The 13,372-nt window shown below is 42.0% G+C and overlaps 1 protein-coding gene across 2 annotated transcripts in view; it reads right to left on the bottom strand.

Annotated features, from left to right (window-relative positions):
- Positions 1–1,302: 1,302 nt before the first annotated feature.
- The window catches only part of dda1 (DET1 and DDB1 associated 1), a 12,911-nt gene continuing 841 nt past the window's right edge, over positions 1,303–13,372 (bottom strand). For both annotated transcript variants that reach the window (XM_048614353.1, XM_048614354.1), the window contains exons 2-5: positions 11,939–12,019; positions 9,415–9,466; positions 8,431–8,492; positions 1,303–6,967 (exon numbers count right to left, since the gene is read on the bottom strand). In XM_048614353.1, coding sequence (XP_048470310.1) covers positions 6,857–6,967; positions 8,431–8,492; positions 9,415–9,466; positions 11,939–12,019 — 306 coding nt within the window. In that variant the 3' untranslated portion in view covers positions 1,303–6,856. The remainder of the gene's footprint in view (positions 6,968–8,430; positions 8,493–9,414; positions 9,467–11,938; positions 12,020–13,372) is intronic.

Raw genomic sequence — 13,372 nt, 5'->3', positions numbered from 1 at the left:
GCTTGGCACAAATGGCAGAGGGATGCACAAGAAACCAGATGAAGCACTGTGGGCATCTCAGAGTGTGTAAAGGTTACAGAGATAGGGGCAAAGGCCATGGTTGGGTTTTAATATCAAGGACCAGAAATATTCAAAATCAAGGAATTAGCAGGCGCCAGCAAGCTGTTGTCAGTCAAGGTGCATAGATGAGTGATGGGAGAATGGGGCTCAGAGTGAGTAACAAAGCAGAGTTTTGTTTCCGTTTTACGACATAGGTCATAGCAGCATTGACACATCCCATTTATGTTGGCTTGGAAAGTACGGAAAGACATAAGAAAAGTACAAAACTGTGAAAGCTTGGAAATAGATCTGGACAGATAGGGAATGCTTTGAGTACTTCACTATGATAAATATTACGGAGCGCAGAGCTGTTTGTAGACACCCACACACTAAGATTAAAAGGACAGCCAGATTATAAATACTGCGAATGCTGGAAATCCAAAATATGAAGTGTTGGAGAAACTCAGCAGAGGTCTGGGCTGAGTGTGTGGACAGAAAGCAGAGTTAACCCTTCAGGTCCAGATACATCTTCAAAATGGATTGCGGCTGGGAAAAGGTTGGTATACATGCTGAAGATGGGGTGGGGGAGGAGTAAATGATAGGTGGAGAGAGCGCCCAGAGAGAGAGGTGAAGGTCAGCCTGGGAGAATGAATAACTGCTAATGGGGACCATTAATGGCTGAGTAAACATTGAGAAGTTATGAAGCGAAGCCATGGAACTCAAATGTCAATTCTTTCTCTCGCCATAGATGCTACCAGACCTGCATTTTTCCAGTATTTTGCTTCTAAAGGGGCAGTGAACTGTTTATATTGTTGGTTGAGGGGAGAATGTTAGCCAAGTCAACATTGTTGGTCTGCATCACACGATTTGGGGCTCCATAGTCAGAATTAACTCACAACCTAGAGAATCAGGCAAGGCTGCTAGCATGGAGCCAAGGTGATGCCTATAATGGAAACAACATCTTGTACATAAAGTGCTTTTTTAAAAAACGAAACACTCCAAAGCACATCACATTGTGTAATAATGCAGAAATTAACTGAAAGACACAAGGAAATTCCAAGAGGAGACAGTTAACAGCTCAGAGTGGCAGGTTTAAAGGAGTGCTTTAAAAGGAGGAAACATGCAGAAAGGTTTAGGGAGGCAATTCCAGATGTTAAGGCATAGCCACCAGCAGATGGAGCATAATGCGGGAGATCACCAGGATATAACAATGATTTAAGATACAGCGTATGAACCTAACATTAAAACAAATATAAACAGGGATGGTATTTGTCAAAATATTTTAATTTGCATCTAGAAGTTACATCAGCTTTTGTTTGCTAAATCCACAATAGAAAGCTCAAAAAAATTTGTACAAATTCAGAGAGCAACGTACACCAGATCAGGGTAATTACTGTGACCTCATCAAGCACATATCTTATTTCACTCGCTGTTCTATTTCAAAAGGGGAACATGAGAGACCCTATTATGGCAACACCAACCCTCCTCACCACCTCCAAACTTCCTGCCCCAAATATCACTTTTTGCTTCTTAGCCACACAAAGGACAGCATTCCTGACTAAATCCTCAGCCTTAGTTGGAGTTGACAGCAAAAAGCAGTGGAAGGAGCTGTTAAAATTGGTTTTGCATCGCTAGTCCTGTGCTGTTTTCAAGAAGAGTTAAGATGAGAATAAAGAAAGGAGTTTCAGCTCATTATCCAGCAAGTCCTGCATGTGTCAGATGAGGTCATATTGGGGTCACTCGCAACAGCCCCCTCCATGCCACTCCCGCCATAAGACACCCTCCCAAAGATCACCTACTGCAATATCCAAAGGAGGCCAGGCCAGTTATTCACTGGAAGAAAGGAATGATCAGTATAATGCAAAAAAAATTAACCAGGAACTGGATAATTACAAAGAATAAAACAGAAATTGTAGAACAGAAAGGAAAAGATTTATCCAGGGAAGTATTTGCAAGTCTGGGACCCTGGATTAGAAACCACCCCACACCCTGCTAGGACAATGGATAATTAGAGATTACTCTGGCAATACACAAAATACAAGCAGCCAGCTGGGAGCTTAATATAAATGATCCTGCCTGGCTCTTCTCCCCTCTGTCTCAACACAGCCCCCCGCCCAAACACACACAGCCAATCCTAAACCAGTTACTTCATTCTGCTTGGAATTATTCCTGGTTTTGAGTGGACTGCTGCAGTAACATGAATTAGAAAATAACCTTGTTCTAAGGTTGCACAGCAAAGTTCTGAATAGGATTCCCAGTGAGAACAGGATTAGGATAAACCATAATTTTCCCCAGCCCTTGACAACGCAGGATGGGTGTAAAATCAGACATACTCATCCACAGAGCAGGAGTCAATGCTTCCCACTATAGGGGTACAGGGAGCAGTTACGGAAAGGGAAAATAGCAATATTCCATCCAATTTAGGTCTTGCAGTTTAATAGTCCCAGAAATAATGTGCCTTTTTCATTCACAGTCTGTTATCAAGACTGAAATGTGCTCTGATCTGATCAGCTCAGTAATCACACTGATCTGGGCCCAGTATTACAAAAAAAAAGAAAATATACATTCTTCACATTTATAAACACCTTTATTACAAGTTTTCCGTGACACTTTATTTATTTCTTAAAAATTCAGTAAAAGCCAGCTATTGATTGGTAGCAGCTCATTGAGTTCATGCAGAGCAAGGTTAAAGGTGGTCGAGGGAAGAGAGACCGTGATTGACAATACTATTTAACAAGGGCTGGAGCTGTGAATGCAAACCATCTTCACAGCCTTCAGGGGACTCCACTGCAGAACATACTTATAAACCGAGAGCCTTTACTCACCGTAGTGTCATTTGTACTTGCAGGGAGTTGGGATGACAGTGCTTAAGATTATTTTAAAAACAATCAAAACAATGGATGACCAAAGCTCATGATTCTAGTGCCTCGATTCAAACTTTGGGAGTTCAAACATTTCTTCAAGGTCCAAGGGGGAAAACCTCCACCGGTCAATGCCAGTTTGAAGGGGTGGGGGGTGCGGCGCAGTGTCGGCATGGAAGAGCTCTAACCGCTGGTAGTAAACAGCTACACGCAGGGTCTGGTAGAAACCTAACTCATGCCAGGTTAAGAGAAATGGGAGGGGTGGGTGTTGTAGGAAGGAGGGAGAAAGCAGAAAAAGAGGTGGGAGGGTGGAGCTGAAGGTGGTTAGAACACAAACGGCACTCCAAGATTCATGAAAATTTTGCAGTCCAGGGCTACCACAAGCAGTTTGGCTGAAATATTGGGAACGTTCAGATAAAAGGGGCATGGTCCAATGGGAGAGAGTGATTCACTAACACTGTAGCTAGTGGAAACAGGAGGCTGGAATGGGAGAGATGCAGTGAGCCACACTTGACCTCTACACATTGCAGGGCACATACATCATCCAGCAGGACATGCTGCACTTCAGTAAGGGCCAGGCACTTAACTGGGTCCCCCACCTCCCTGCTCAATAGGCCAAGCCTATTGCTTTTCTTAACTCCATCCAGTGAGACACTGTTCCAATGATGTACTGGGGCAGAACTCATTTCTGGCAAAGCTGACAATATGAACGCCTAACGCTGCACTCACATGCAAGCCTCACCTTTACAGGATTCTGTAATGAGCTTTGGCAGATTACTGCTTCCAATGGCCTGGGATTCAAGGAAGATTCAAAAGCAGGAATTCAGAAATGTGGTGAACTTCTGAGCCTTTCCCATGACAGGAAAGCAGGACAGAATACTTCAACATTTGACTCAATCCGGTGAGGGGTGAGCGGTGCGGGGGGAGCTTCTACTGTACTCGTTATTTTGACCCTGAAAGTCAATGACAGCTAACTAGACAAGGAACAGCACCACCTCCTCTCAATCCTGTATGACGGAACCACATTATTACCTACTACCCACTCCAACCCACATACCTCTCTGGTGGGCTGCTAATTTAGGTGTTGAATTAAGTGCTTTTTGGGTACTGCGGATTTAGAAGCCAGTCAAATGCTTTAAAGGAAAAGCAGACAATGTCAGCTCACCGGTAGGTGCAGAAATAATCTATTAGTGACAAAAGAAACACGTCCAGAGTGACTGTAGCAGCAGCTAGTCTTTTAACTGATTTGCTTTGAAAAGATTTGCATTTCTATTGCACCCTTCTCTTGAAATGAATTACATACTTCTAAAATACAGTAATTTTTGTAACGTACAGAAATGTTACTGCAGGAGATAAATTCATTAAGTTACTAATTGTACAAATTTGAATGAAAAACTCCAGCCCACAGCTGAGATCAGATCCGTGTGAGGGGTCACACAATGCTGGCCTTTCCCTCCACAGTTTGATGGGAGGAAGACTACTCGCAGATTCCATCAGGTTCCAGTCTGCGCACTTTCCATCTTTACCAATATTTCATTGTTTAAAGCCATGAAAGGGAAAGAAGCAAGGGAACTTTTGGGACAGCAGTGGGGGGAAGCAGTGTTACAGTAGGTCAGGGTCCAGTGCGTCTATTGGGAAAGGGTAGTCATGTCTGAAATGTTTAAACAGTTGCAGTTTTTCAATGAAGACTGCATGATTTTTTAGCCGCAAGAGTTCAGCATAACTTTATCTGCTAATGAACCATAGCACTATTACGTTCTCCACTCCCCAAATCAAGGCTCTGTGCATAAGGAAACAAACTCTATAATCCTTCAAGACCCAAGGTCATAGCACCAGATAGGGCTCTCAGCAAGGCCAAGCTTCAAAGGAATGCTAACCTAGAGCACTGCAAAGTGCAGCCTCTACTCATACTGAAGATCCAGCTCACACACGGAGCAGCGTAGCTCTCAATATATTTATCATTAAAAATAACACCACCATCCCAAAACAAAATTATATCATGACTCCTTTGGAAGCCAAAATATGGAGAAACACTAGAGGCCATCACAGGAGCAGGAATAATGGAAGAAATGAACTACCAAACAATTTCCCTCTAAGCAACATATCACTGTACGCGTTCCCTGGTAATCATTCACTCGAATTCCATTATTTTTCATTAAAAAAGAAACAAGTACTACTTCTTAACAGTTATCACAGCCCATAGATATGGCATTACCAGCAAGAGGAACAGTTATAGGTCCCCCGATCACATTTCAATTCGCTAGTAATGGTAATAGAGGATTCAACACCAAAGATGAATCAAGATTCAGGTGGAAGCAGGGACGCACACCCACAAAATAAAGATCCCAGAGGCCCTGGCAAAGCACCACCTTAGTAAAGTTCGATGCTGTATGAGTTTAAAGGTCTAATGCTACTGGAACTGAAGCCAATTGCTCATCTATCCAAATTATTACCTGTCAACAAGGAACTATCAGCAACAAGTACATGACACAGGCATAATGCACCAGGAGACACTGTTGCAATGCTAATCAAACCAACTGCAAAACCCAATTTCCTCTCTCCTCTTCGCTGTACGTGTCCAGACCCATTCCAGTCACATCGATCACACTAAGGTTTCATCTTAAAAGAGCAGTGGAATACATTTCTTCTGCAAAAGGCAACTCAATTAAGTAGACACTGCTCTTCGAAGTCAAGTTTCCATGGTGATGTAGTGCAAAGGAGATCAATTTTTCTCTGCAAATATGCAAGCATAACCAAAACTTTCTTAGAAAAAGTTCATCCAACAGAGCAGTTTCAGCATGAGGTTAACACTGGAATAACTTAATGCAGTCGTAAGCTACACTGTCATGTCACACCCAGTATAAGAAATTCAGTGCCTGCAATAAACCAGTGGACAAATTAACGTTATACAAGGGCAGAGAACAGCAATATCATGATTTCAGGATTGAAATGTTACCTGAACTGAGGTTTTCTTGCACCAAGTTTCTTCACACCTTGAGAATTTGAATCAATTTTCCAGCACTTGCAATGTTAACTCTTTGAACTTCAAAAACATTTATTTAAAAAAAAAACAAACCCATACAATATGGCTTCCCTTAAAATAAAAACTGATTGCAAAACCAAATGGCACACGGGGTCAGCACATAGTTCAAATGCCAACAGTTTCAGGAGCTCTGGTACGAATGACCCACTTCCAACCTGCTGTCAGGCTCTTTCCACCAAGGCGTTCAGAGATTGTCATACGAATCTTGCCATGTCCTGAGCCAAAGCTAATCTGGGATTTTTCAGCTCAATCTTTGCCCATCTCTCATACCAGGAACGAGTGTGGGAGGTGGGAAATGAGGGAGTGGAATCTTAATAACCAAACACAGCTACGCAAAGGATTGGGTTTTGCTTTTGGGTGAGGGCAAGACCTAATTAAACAGCTTGCTCAAATTATAAACTTTGACACAAGCGTACCTGTCAGTTTCTGAACACTGCACTATGCTTCACAATAAACAGAACTGCAAATCGGTCAAGAGTATAAGGTTAATGACAGTGATAGCTATGTATCAATAATCAGGAAGATCCAAGCGCAAATACTGTGGACGGTACAGTTGTGTTCCAGTTGCACTTCAGGACCACGTCATTCCACACTGCAAGGCTCTGACTCCTAGGCTATTACACACTTTTTAACCAGACTCCGAGCTAATCTAACTCAGCCTCTGCCTCGGAAACCTCTGTGAAACCCTCGAGCAGACTGATCAATTGCTGATCGTGACTGGACACTGCAGAGTGCTTTTGCATGGTTCACTTGCCCCACCTCCCTCCCTCACCCCCTCCCTCACCCAGACCATAAATTACACACAAATAAATAAAGGTGCTCCTATGATATACAAATGAAGGGCTGCATGGTGGAGAGACTGTAAGACATTGCATGATGAGAAGGGAAGCACTTGCATCTTGTGGACAGAGGATTAAGTGTCTTCAATCATGTCCTGACTGTCTGTGCGAGCAATTTTGCATGGTGGGGCCGAACTCTCGCCTTCAACGTCCACTTGCTCTTGGTCCCTTTTCTTCGCTGCATTCTACAAGGAAGGAAGGAGGAAAGATAACACCTCCAAGGTTCAATACTGTGCTCAGTTCATTAGTGTCAATGGGCAGGGCTGCCCAGCAGATTAACCAGAGATGATCAGATGCACTCCCTCCCAGTCACAAGAGCAAGGCAATTCTCTCTGTACATTAATAGTCATTTGAGAGCACAGAATGTGAGTATTTCCAGAAAAAGACATTTTGTCAAAGGTTTTCATTGTGTACTCATCAGGACAATACACATGAATACCAATTTAATGGGCATACTAACATTTATCTTGAATGAGAAGAGGGGGCTGATTGGATGGCACGTGGACTCAGATTGATGGAGGTGCTGCCATGGAGAATGCACCCATTAATGTTGATTGACAGTTAAATGTCAGGTTATGTTTAAATTTTAAACTAGACAGGTTGACTGTTTGATCAGGGTATTGCCTTGAGAAATAAGCCAGCAAATGCCTCTCACCTATTTTGTTGAATTGAAATAGGCACAGTGCATGTACGTTATTTTTGTCTGAAAATTTTTTAAAAAGTAGTTCCTAGTACACACAAGCCACACTACAGCTCAACTGACAATCCTAAACTGGTCATCAGGATAATTTCTTGGACGTTTAGCATTATCCAGGAAATGTTGTCCCATTGCAGAATCACATCTATTGTTGGACATCCCGCTGCAACTCCGGGTTGGTTTGTTACAGTCAGTTCCTTATTTGTTATGAATAGTTGAGGCACATGCTGTATAATATAATCCACCAGTCTTTGAGACATGCAGTTTATTTACCTTGCAGAATACTGAAATTCATATCCCATATTACTTATGAGAGAGATAGGCTAATATTCTGTTAGTGGTGAATATCACTCATGTTGCTACTGCATAGTAGGAGTGTGAAACAGCAGCTTCACCTGTTGCTCAAACTTTTGAGATACTTTACCCTTCCAGGATAACCTGAGGAAGACTGGACACTTTTCGGGATGGCTTTGATACAACCTATTTGAAGTCTGCACAGTGAAGAAACGGCTTGGGTCTTATTTGTGAGGTTGCCAATAAGGGCAGTTTTATAATTTATGGAACTGTTGAAATCCAAATCCCTATACTCTTGATGTAGCTTCATGGAGGAAGGTAAATAATTTGTGAGATCTTCAACTAAATTCTGGTTTTCCCCACAACTCCGAATAAATGCCCACTCATCTACTTGCCCCAATTCAGAGGAAGTTCCCCTTTCTGTGGTTTAACAGAAATCCCAACACTTTCTTAGAAGGAACTCCACCACACTGGAAGCATTTTTTTCTCCCAATGCCTCAGGCCCTCATATGACAACCAATAATGCAGCAAATTTCCTACCAGCCTTATTGGACATCCATTCATACATCAATGGCTGCCTTGAATATCCCACACCCCCACCCCCAACCTATCATTCAACACAAGCCTTTTATCCAACAACACAGTCAGCCAGCTCACCTTTTTGTCCCATTGCTGATGGAGATATCGAAGCAATATGTTGGTCTTTTCTGTTACAATGACTGTGTAAAACAAAAAATGAAGAGATTTAGTGGTCATCTGTAAATAGTTTAATGGAATAAACTTGGGGTGATAACTGTGCCAAATAAAACAAGCAGTTTCTGTGGGGTAGATGCAGCACTGAATCCAAGTTCAGATCCAGCTGAGTGTTGGGGTGAAGATTACTGGCTGCGAGGCTCTTGCGCAAAATGAGTTTGAGCCAAGGGCCACAGACCAGGTTTAGTACAAACCTAGGGGTGAATCAGTGACAATGAAGACACCATATAGTGCCTGGTATAAGTACAAATATACAATCCATGCTCACGCGAGGTTAACATTGAGGCAGAGTGTCACAAAGGACAGGAGATTCACTCTCATCAAGAGGTGGTTACAGCTCTGACCCCAGGAGAGACCACACAGAATGTGCTATCACCAGCTAGGAGAATCAGATACAAATCAAATCTATTCATTTGGTGCTCTGCCATTCTTGGGAGCTACTCTTTACTGAAAAAGCAAATCCAGGAAATGTTGTCCCATTGCAGAGTCACATCTATTGTTGGACATCCCGCTGCAACTCCAGGTTGGTTTGTTACAGTCAGTTCCTTATTTGTTATGAATAGTTGAGGCACATGCTGTATAATATAATCCACCAGTCTTTGAGACATGCATTTTATTTACCTTGCAGAATACTGAAATTCATATACCATATTACTTATGAGAGAGATAGGCTGAATGCAGTTTTACTGACAACATTCATGTTGTTACTGCACAGTAGGAGTGTGAAACAGCAGCTTTACAAAAACGGCCAGACTGCTTAAGTGGTTTTCATGTTCTACAGGCACAAATTTTGGGTTTGTGGTTGATTTTCTGAAGACGTCAATTAGTGCCACCTTTTCAGTTCATTCAGATAAAGGCAATAATACTTACATAACTTCAAGCACTTACTCTGTTCCGATGGGTATTCGCGCGTTGGGAGGTACACAGATGGTCGTCTATTCTGGAAACAAAAAGAAATTTTGTACATTAAAAATTCACTAGAAACACAAGAGATTTTAAAGCTCTGGAGGTAAATTACTTTCCTTGGCCATCAGTTGCGATTATCCATTGTAAACATTCTTGTCACTAAGGCTACACCAGTTGTTTGGTGTAATGCATGTACCTTTATTATATACCCTTAAGTACATGAAGCCATTGTACACATGCAAATTAGGAGCTGGAGACAGTCATTCCAGCACTGAACCTGTCATTTGATAAAATCATGAGCGATCCAATTGTGGCCTCAACAACACTGGACTTTGTCATTACTTAATAAATTCCGACTGATACATCCACTCTCAAGGGTTATGCTACTAAATTATACTTATAGGTAGGCTATTGTTGACCAGACCCACATCCATTGAATTGACATCAGCTACTCTAACTCCCATCCATCTCCAGCCTATTTCAGTTCATGAGGTGTTAAAGCTGTGAACCAGAGTTTTGGTGCTTCAGGCTTGTCTATTCCAATGCACTCCAAGAGAGTTTTCAGCTCTCCATTACCACCCAGATTCTGACTTACACCATATTCACTCACACATTGTTCCCAGTTTCACTGACTATTCTCCAAAGCTTTCAACTTAAAATTCCCATGTTCAAATTCCTTACTGGCTTCACCCCTCCCTATCTCCGTAATTAGCCCCCACCCTCGGCTCTCTGCACTGTTCAAATTCTTTCCCACCATTGGTGGTCATGTATTCAACTGTGGAATTCCCTCTCTAAGCATTTCCATCTCTCTCTTCCTTTAAAGATAATTATGCTCATTAAAACTCATCTCTTTAACCAAGTTTTTGCTGATTGTGGGTTGTGTGTCCAGACACATGTATGCTTGGAGGGAGGGGCACAGTGAAGTAGACACACCGAACAATAGCCACTCGAGTTTTCAGAGTCAAGGATGGAGTATCTGTCACTACTGTGAACGATTTAAGATATTTTCTGGTTATAGGGGTCATTGAGTAAGCCCTGTCAAACTCACCCACTCTTCGCCTAATCATAGGGTGCAATCCAAATGGACTTGAGGAAAAAGGTAAATGGAATCAAAAACATCAGCACAGCACCGTTACTGGCCTCGGATATAGAGCATTAGGAAACTGATTCTAGCCTGCAATGCACAGTCGCTGTCCTCTCCGTGGATGGTTTGTTACAACATGGAGACAGACAGTCAAAACAAATCAACCTGTCTACCGCTGTATTCACAATACAGTCACATGAAACCTTCGAAGACCCTCAAAATTGACCTCAATGGTCCCTAATCCAACTTTAGAATAACCAACCCCAGAGTTTGCAAATAATCAATTCCAGACACTGGCTTTTAGCTTTAACAAAACACAGAGCAATTAATCACATCACAATAACTTCTGCAAAATTAAACAATGCAATCTAACTCGTTTATGCTATAACCAATAAAACATGTGTTTACAGCCCATTCACACAAAAGGCAGACAAATAAACATGGTTAATGAATAAATAAAAGAAAATATCACAACTGGCCAGACTGCTTAAGTGGTTTTGATGTTCTACAGGCACAGATGATGGGTTTGCGGTTGATTTTCTGAAGATATCAATTTGTGCCACCTTTTCTGTTCACTCAGATAAAAGCAATAATACTTACACAACTTAGTTCTCTCTTCTCTGTGTTTCCAAGAACTGATAAGGAAGTTAGGCAGGGAGCTTTCAAATCTTCATGCTATAGCATCAACAGCCTGATTCCTTCTCACAGAAACATAATCCAAAACTCAATTCAAACTCCGACCACTCCCTGACAGATTGACTGTCTCCTACGTGAGGTCCCAGTTACCATTCAAAACCTGCCACCTGCTTCACCATAATATTATTTTCCAGACTTGCTGGAACCAATTCTCAGGTACTGACCTCATTAATAGCCAATTTCTGCTATCTGTTTAAACATAATGCTCTTCCCCAGTGACGAAGCATCTGCATAAATTTTTGATCAGAAACCAATGCGCAATTAACTTCCAGGTCTAGTCTCATGAGTAAACAAAAGCTCTTTTGGTCTGTTTACATTTTAACACAAGCTGTTACTACAGTTCAAAATTTATTTTAGTTCACAGTTACTAGTTCACAGATTCAAAACAAATTTGATAAAAATAAAAATAACGAAAAATCAACAAGGGTTTTAACTGGTCGCAGACATGTGAAATCAGAAAAGTTGTTTGATCAAATTGTCGCCAAATTTAAACATTAATTTTATCAATACCCAACTCCAGGATGAGGTGAGCAATAATTACTCTCTCCAGCCCTAGGTTAGGAGAAGGGATTCATCCCTCATTTCCCATCCCATCCTATCCTTCCTCTGCCCAGATTTGAAAGTCCTGCTCCATTTGTCATCACAGCTGAGGGGAAGGGGTCAGGTTTTCGCTTACAACGAAGAAGACACATTACTGATGAATCTCAGTCTTTGAAATGCACTTACCGAAGCTTTACAAACTGAATCTGCATGAAATCGGCTGAAGTTGCTTTCATTATAGACCGGCAATCCTTTCAAGAAGTCCGCCTGTAATTAGATACATATAAATATTAAGTCTACACTTCACTAAAAAACTTCTGAACTGGAACACACGACCTGGATAAACCAAGAAAAGAAAGCAAAGCTTCCCATTTCGAATCAGGCAGGCACTGGAGATGATCATAACGACTTCCCCTTTCACTGTCAGGACTGACTGCTGAGGGGTTAAATTGATAGAAGAATCGTCTGAACCTCAGCCAATCCCACGATAGACAAAATATCACATCGGTCATAAAGCAGCCAATGTACCCTATGTTTCTACCCCTTTGCAGCTCTGAAATACTTTACATCAATTGCGGAGTTTTGGGGAGATTTCCACCAGAGTCAAAATGCAAACATTCCAAAATACAATATGTCCAGGCCACATTTTATTCACTGAAACAGGAAAAACTAAACTACCAAATGTTTAGAGATAGTAGGAACTGCAGATGCTGGAAAATCTGAGATAACAAGGTGTAGAGCTGGATGAACACAGCAGGCCAAGCAGCATCATATGAGCAGGAAGGCTGACGTTTCGGGCCTAGACCCTTCATCAGAAATGGGGGAGGGGAAGGGGGTTCTGAAATAAATAGGGAGAGAGGGGGAGGCGGATAGAAGATGGATAGAGGAGAAGATAGGTGGAGAGGAAACAGACAGGTCAAAGAGGCAGGGATGGAGCCAGTAAAGGTGAGGAGGTAGGCCGGAGATAGGTCAGTCCAGGGAGGACGGACAGGTCAAGGGGGCGGGATGAGGTTAGTAGGTAGGAAATGGGGGTGTGGCTTGAGGTGGAAGGAAGAACAGGTTAGGGAGGCGGGAATGACAGGTTAGGGAATGACAAACTGTCATTCCAAACTAACAGAAATGGGCATCAAACTCAAGTCTCCTGCAGGTTTTTAAAGATCTAAGTGTGCAATAGTCCTACACGACAAATGACAGACCGATATGGCAAGATACATGGTGGAAAAGAACACATGTATGGAAAGGAATTGTGATACCATTGCAGTGTGCCAACAGATAGGGCAGGTGTTATGTTTACATAAAACAACATTTTTGCTCCATCAAAGTACCAATATACAACATCAATCTTGAGAGCAAAATGTATATCACTATAATGCCATAAAACAAAATTTATATTGGGGTACAATGCTGATAGGGAAAGGTTTGTTACCATACAACATTGGGATACACAGTACTGGTGGGATGGGGTACAGTACTGGCGTGGACAGATCTGTCACTGTTTAACTAGCGTACTCAGTTCACTGACTCCCCCACCAAATACACGTAAAAGCAATCCTGAGCAATCTTAAAACAGTGATATTCTTCCTAATGCTGATCATCCATTTTTCCCAAATATTCACTTCG

Source organism: Rhincodon typus, chromosome 29 (genome assembly GCF_021869965.1).
Source record: "Rhincodon typus isolate 14 chromosome 29, sRhiTyp1.1, whole genome shotgun sequence".
NCBI classification, from domain to species: Eukaryota; Metazoa; Chordata; class Chondrichthyes; order Orectolobiformes; family Rhincodontidae; genus Rhincodon; species Rhincodon typus.
This window is presented reverse-complemented; position numbering and strand designations above follow the sequence as displayed.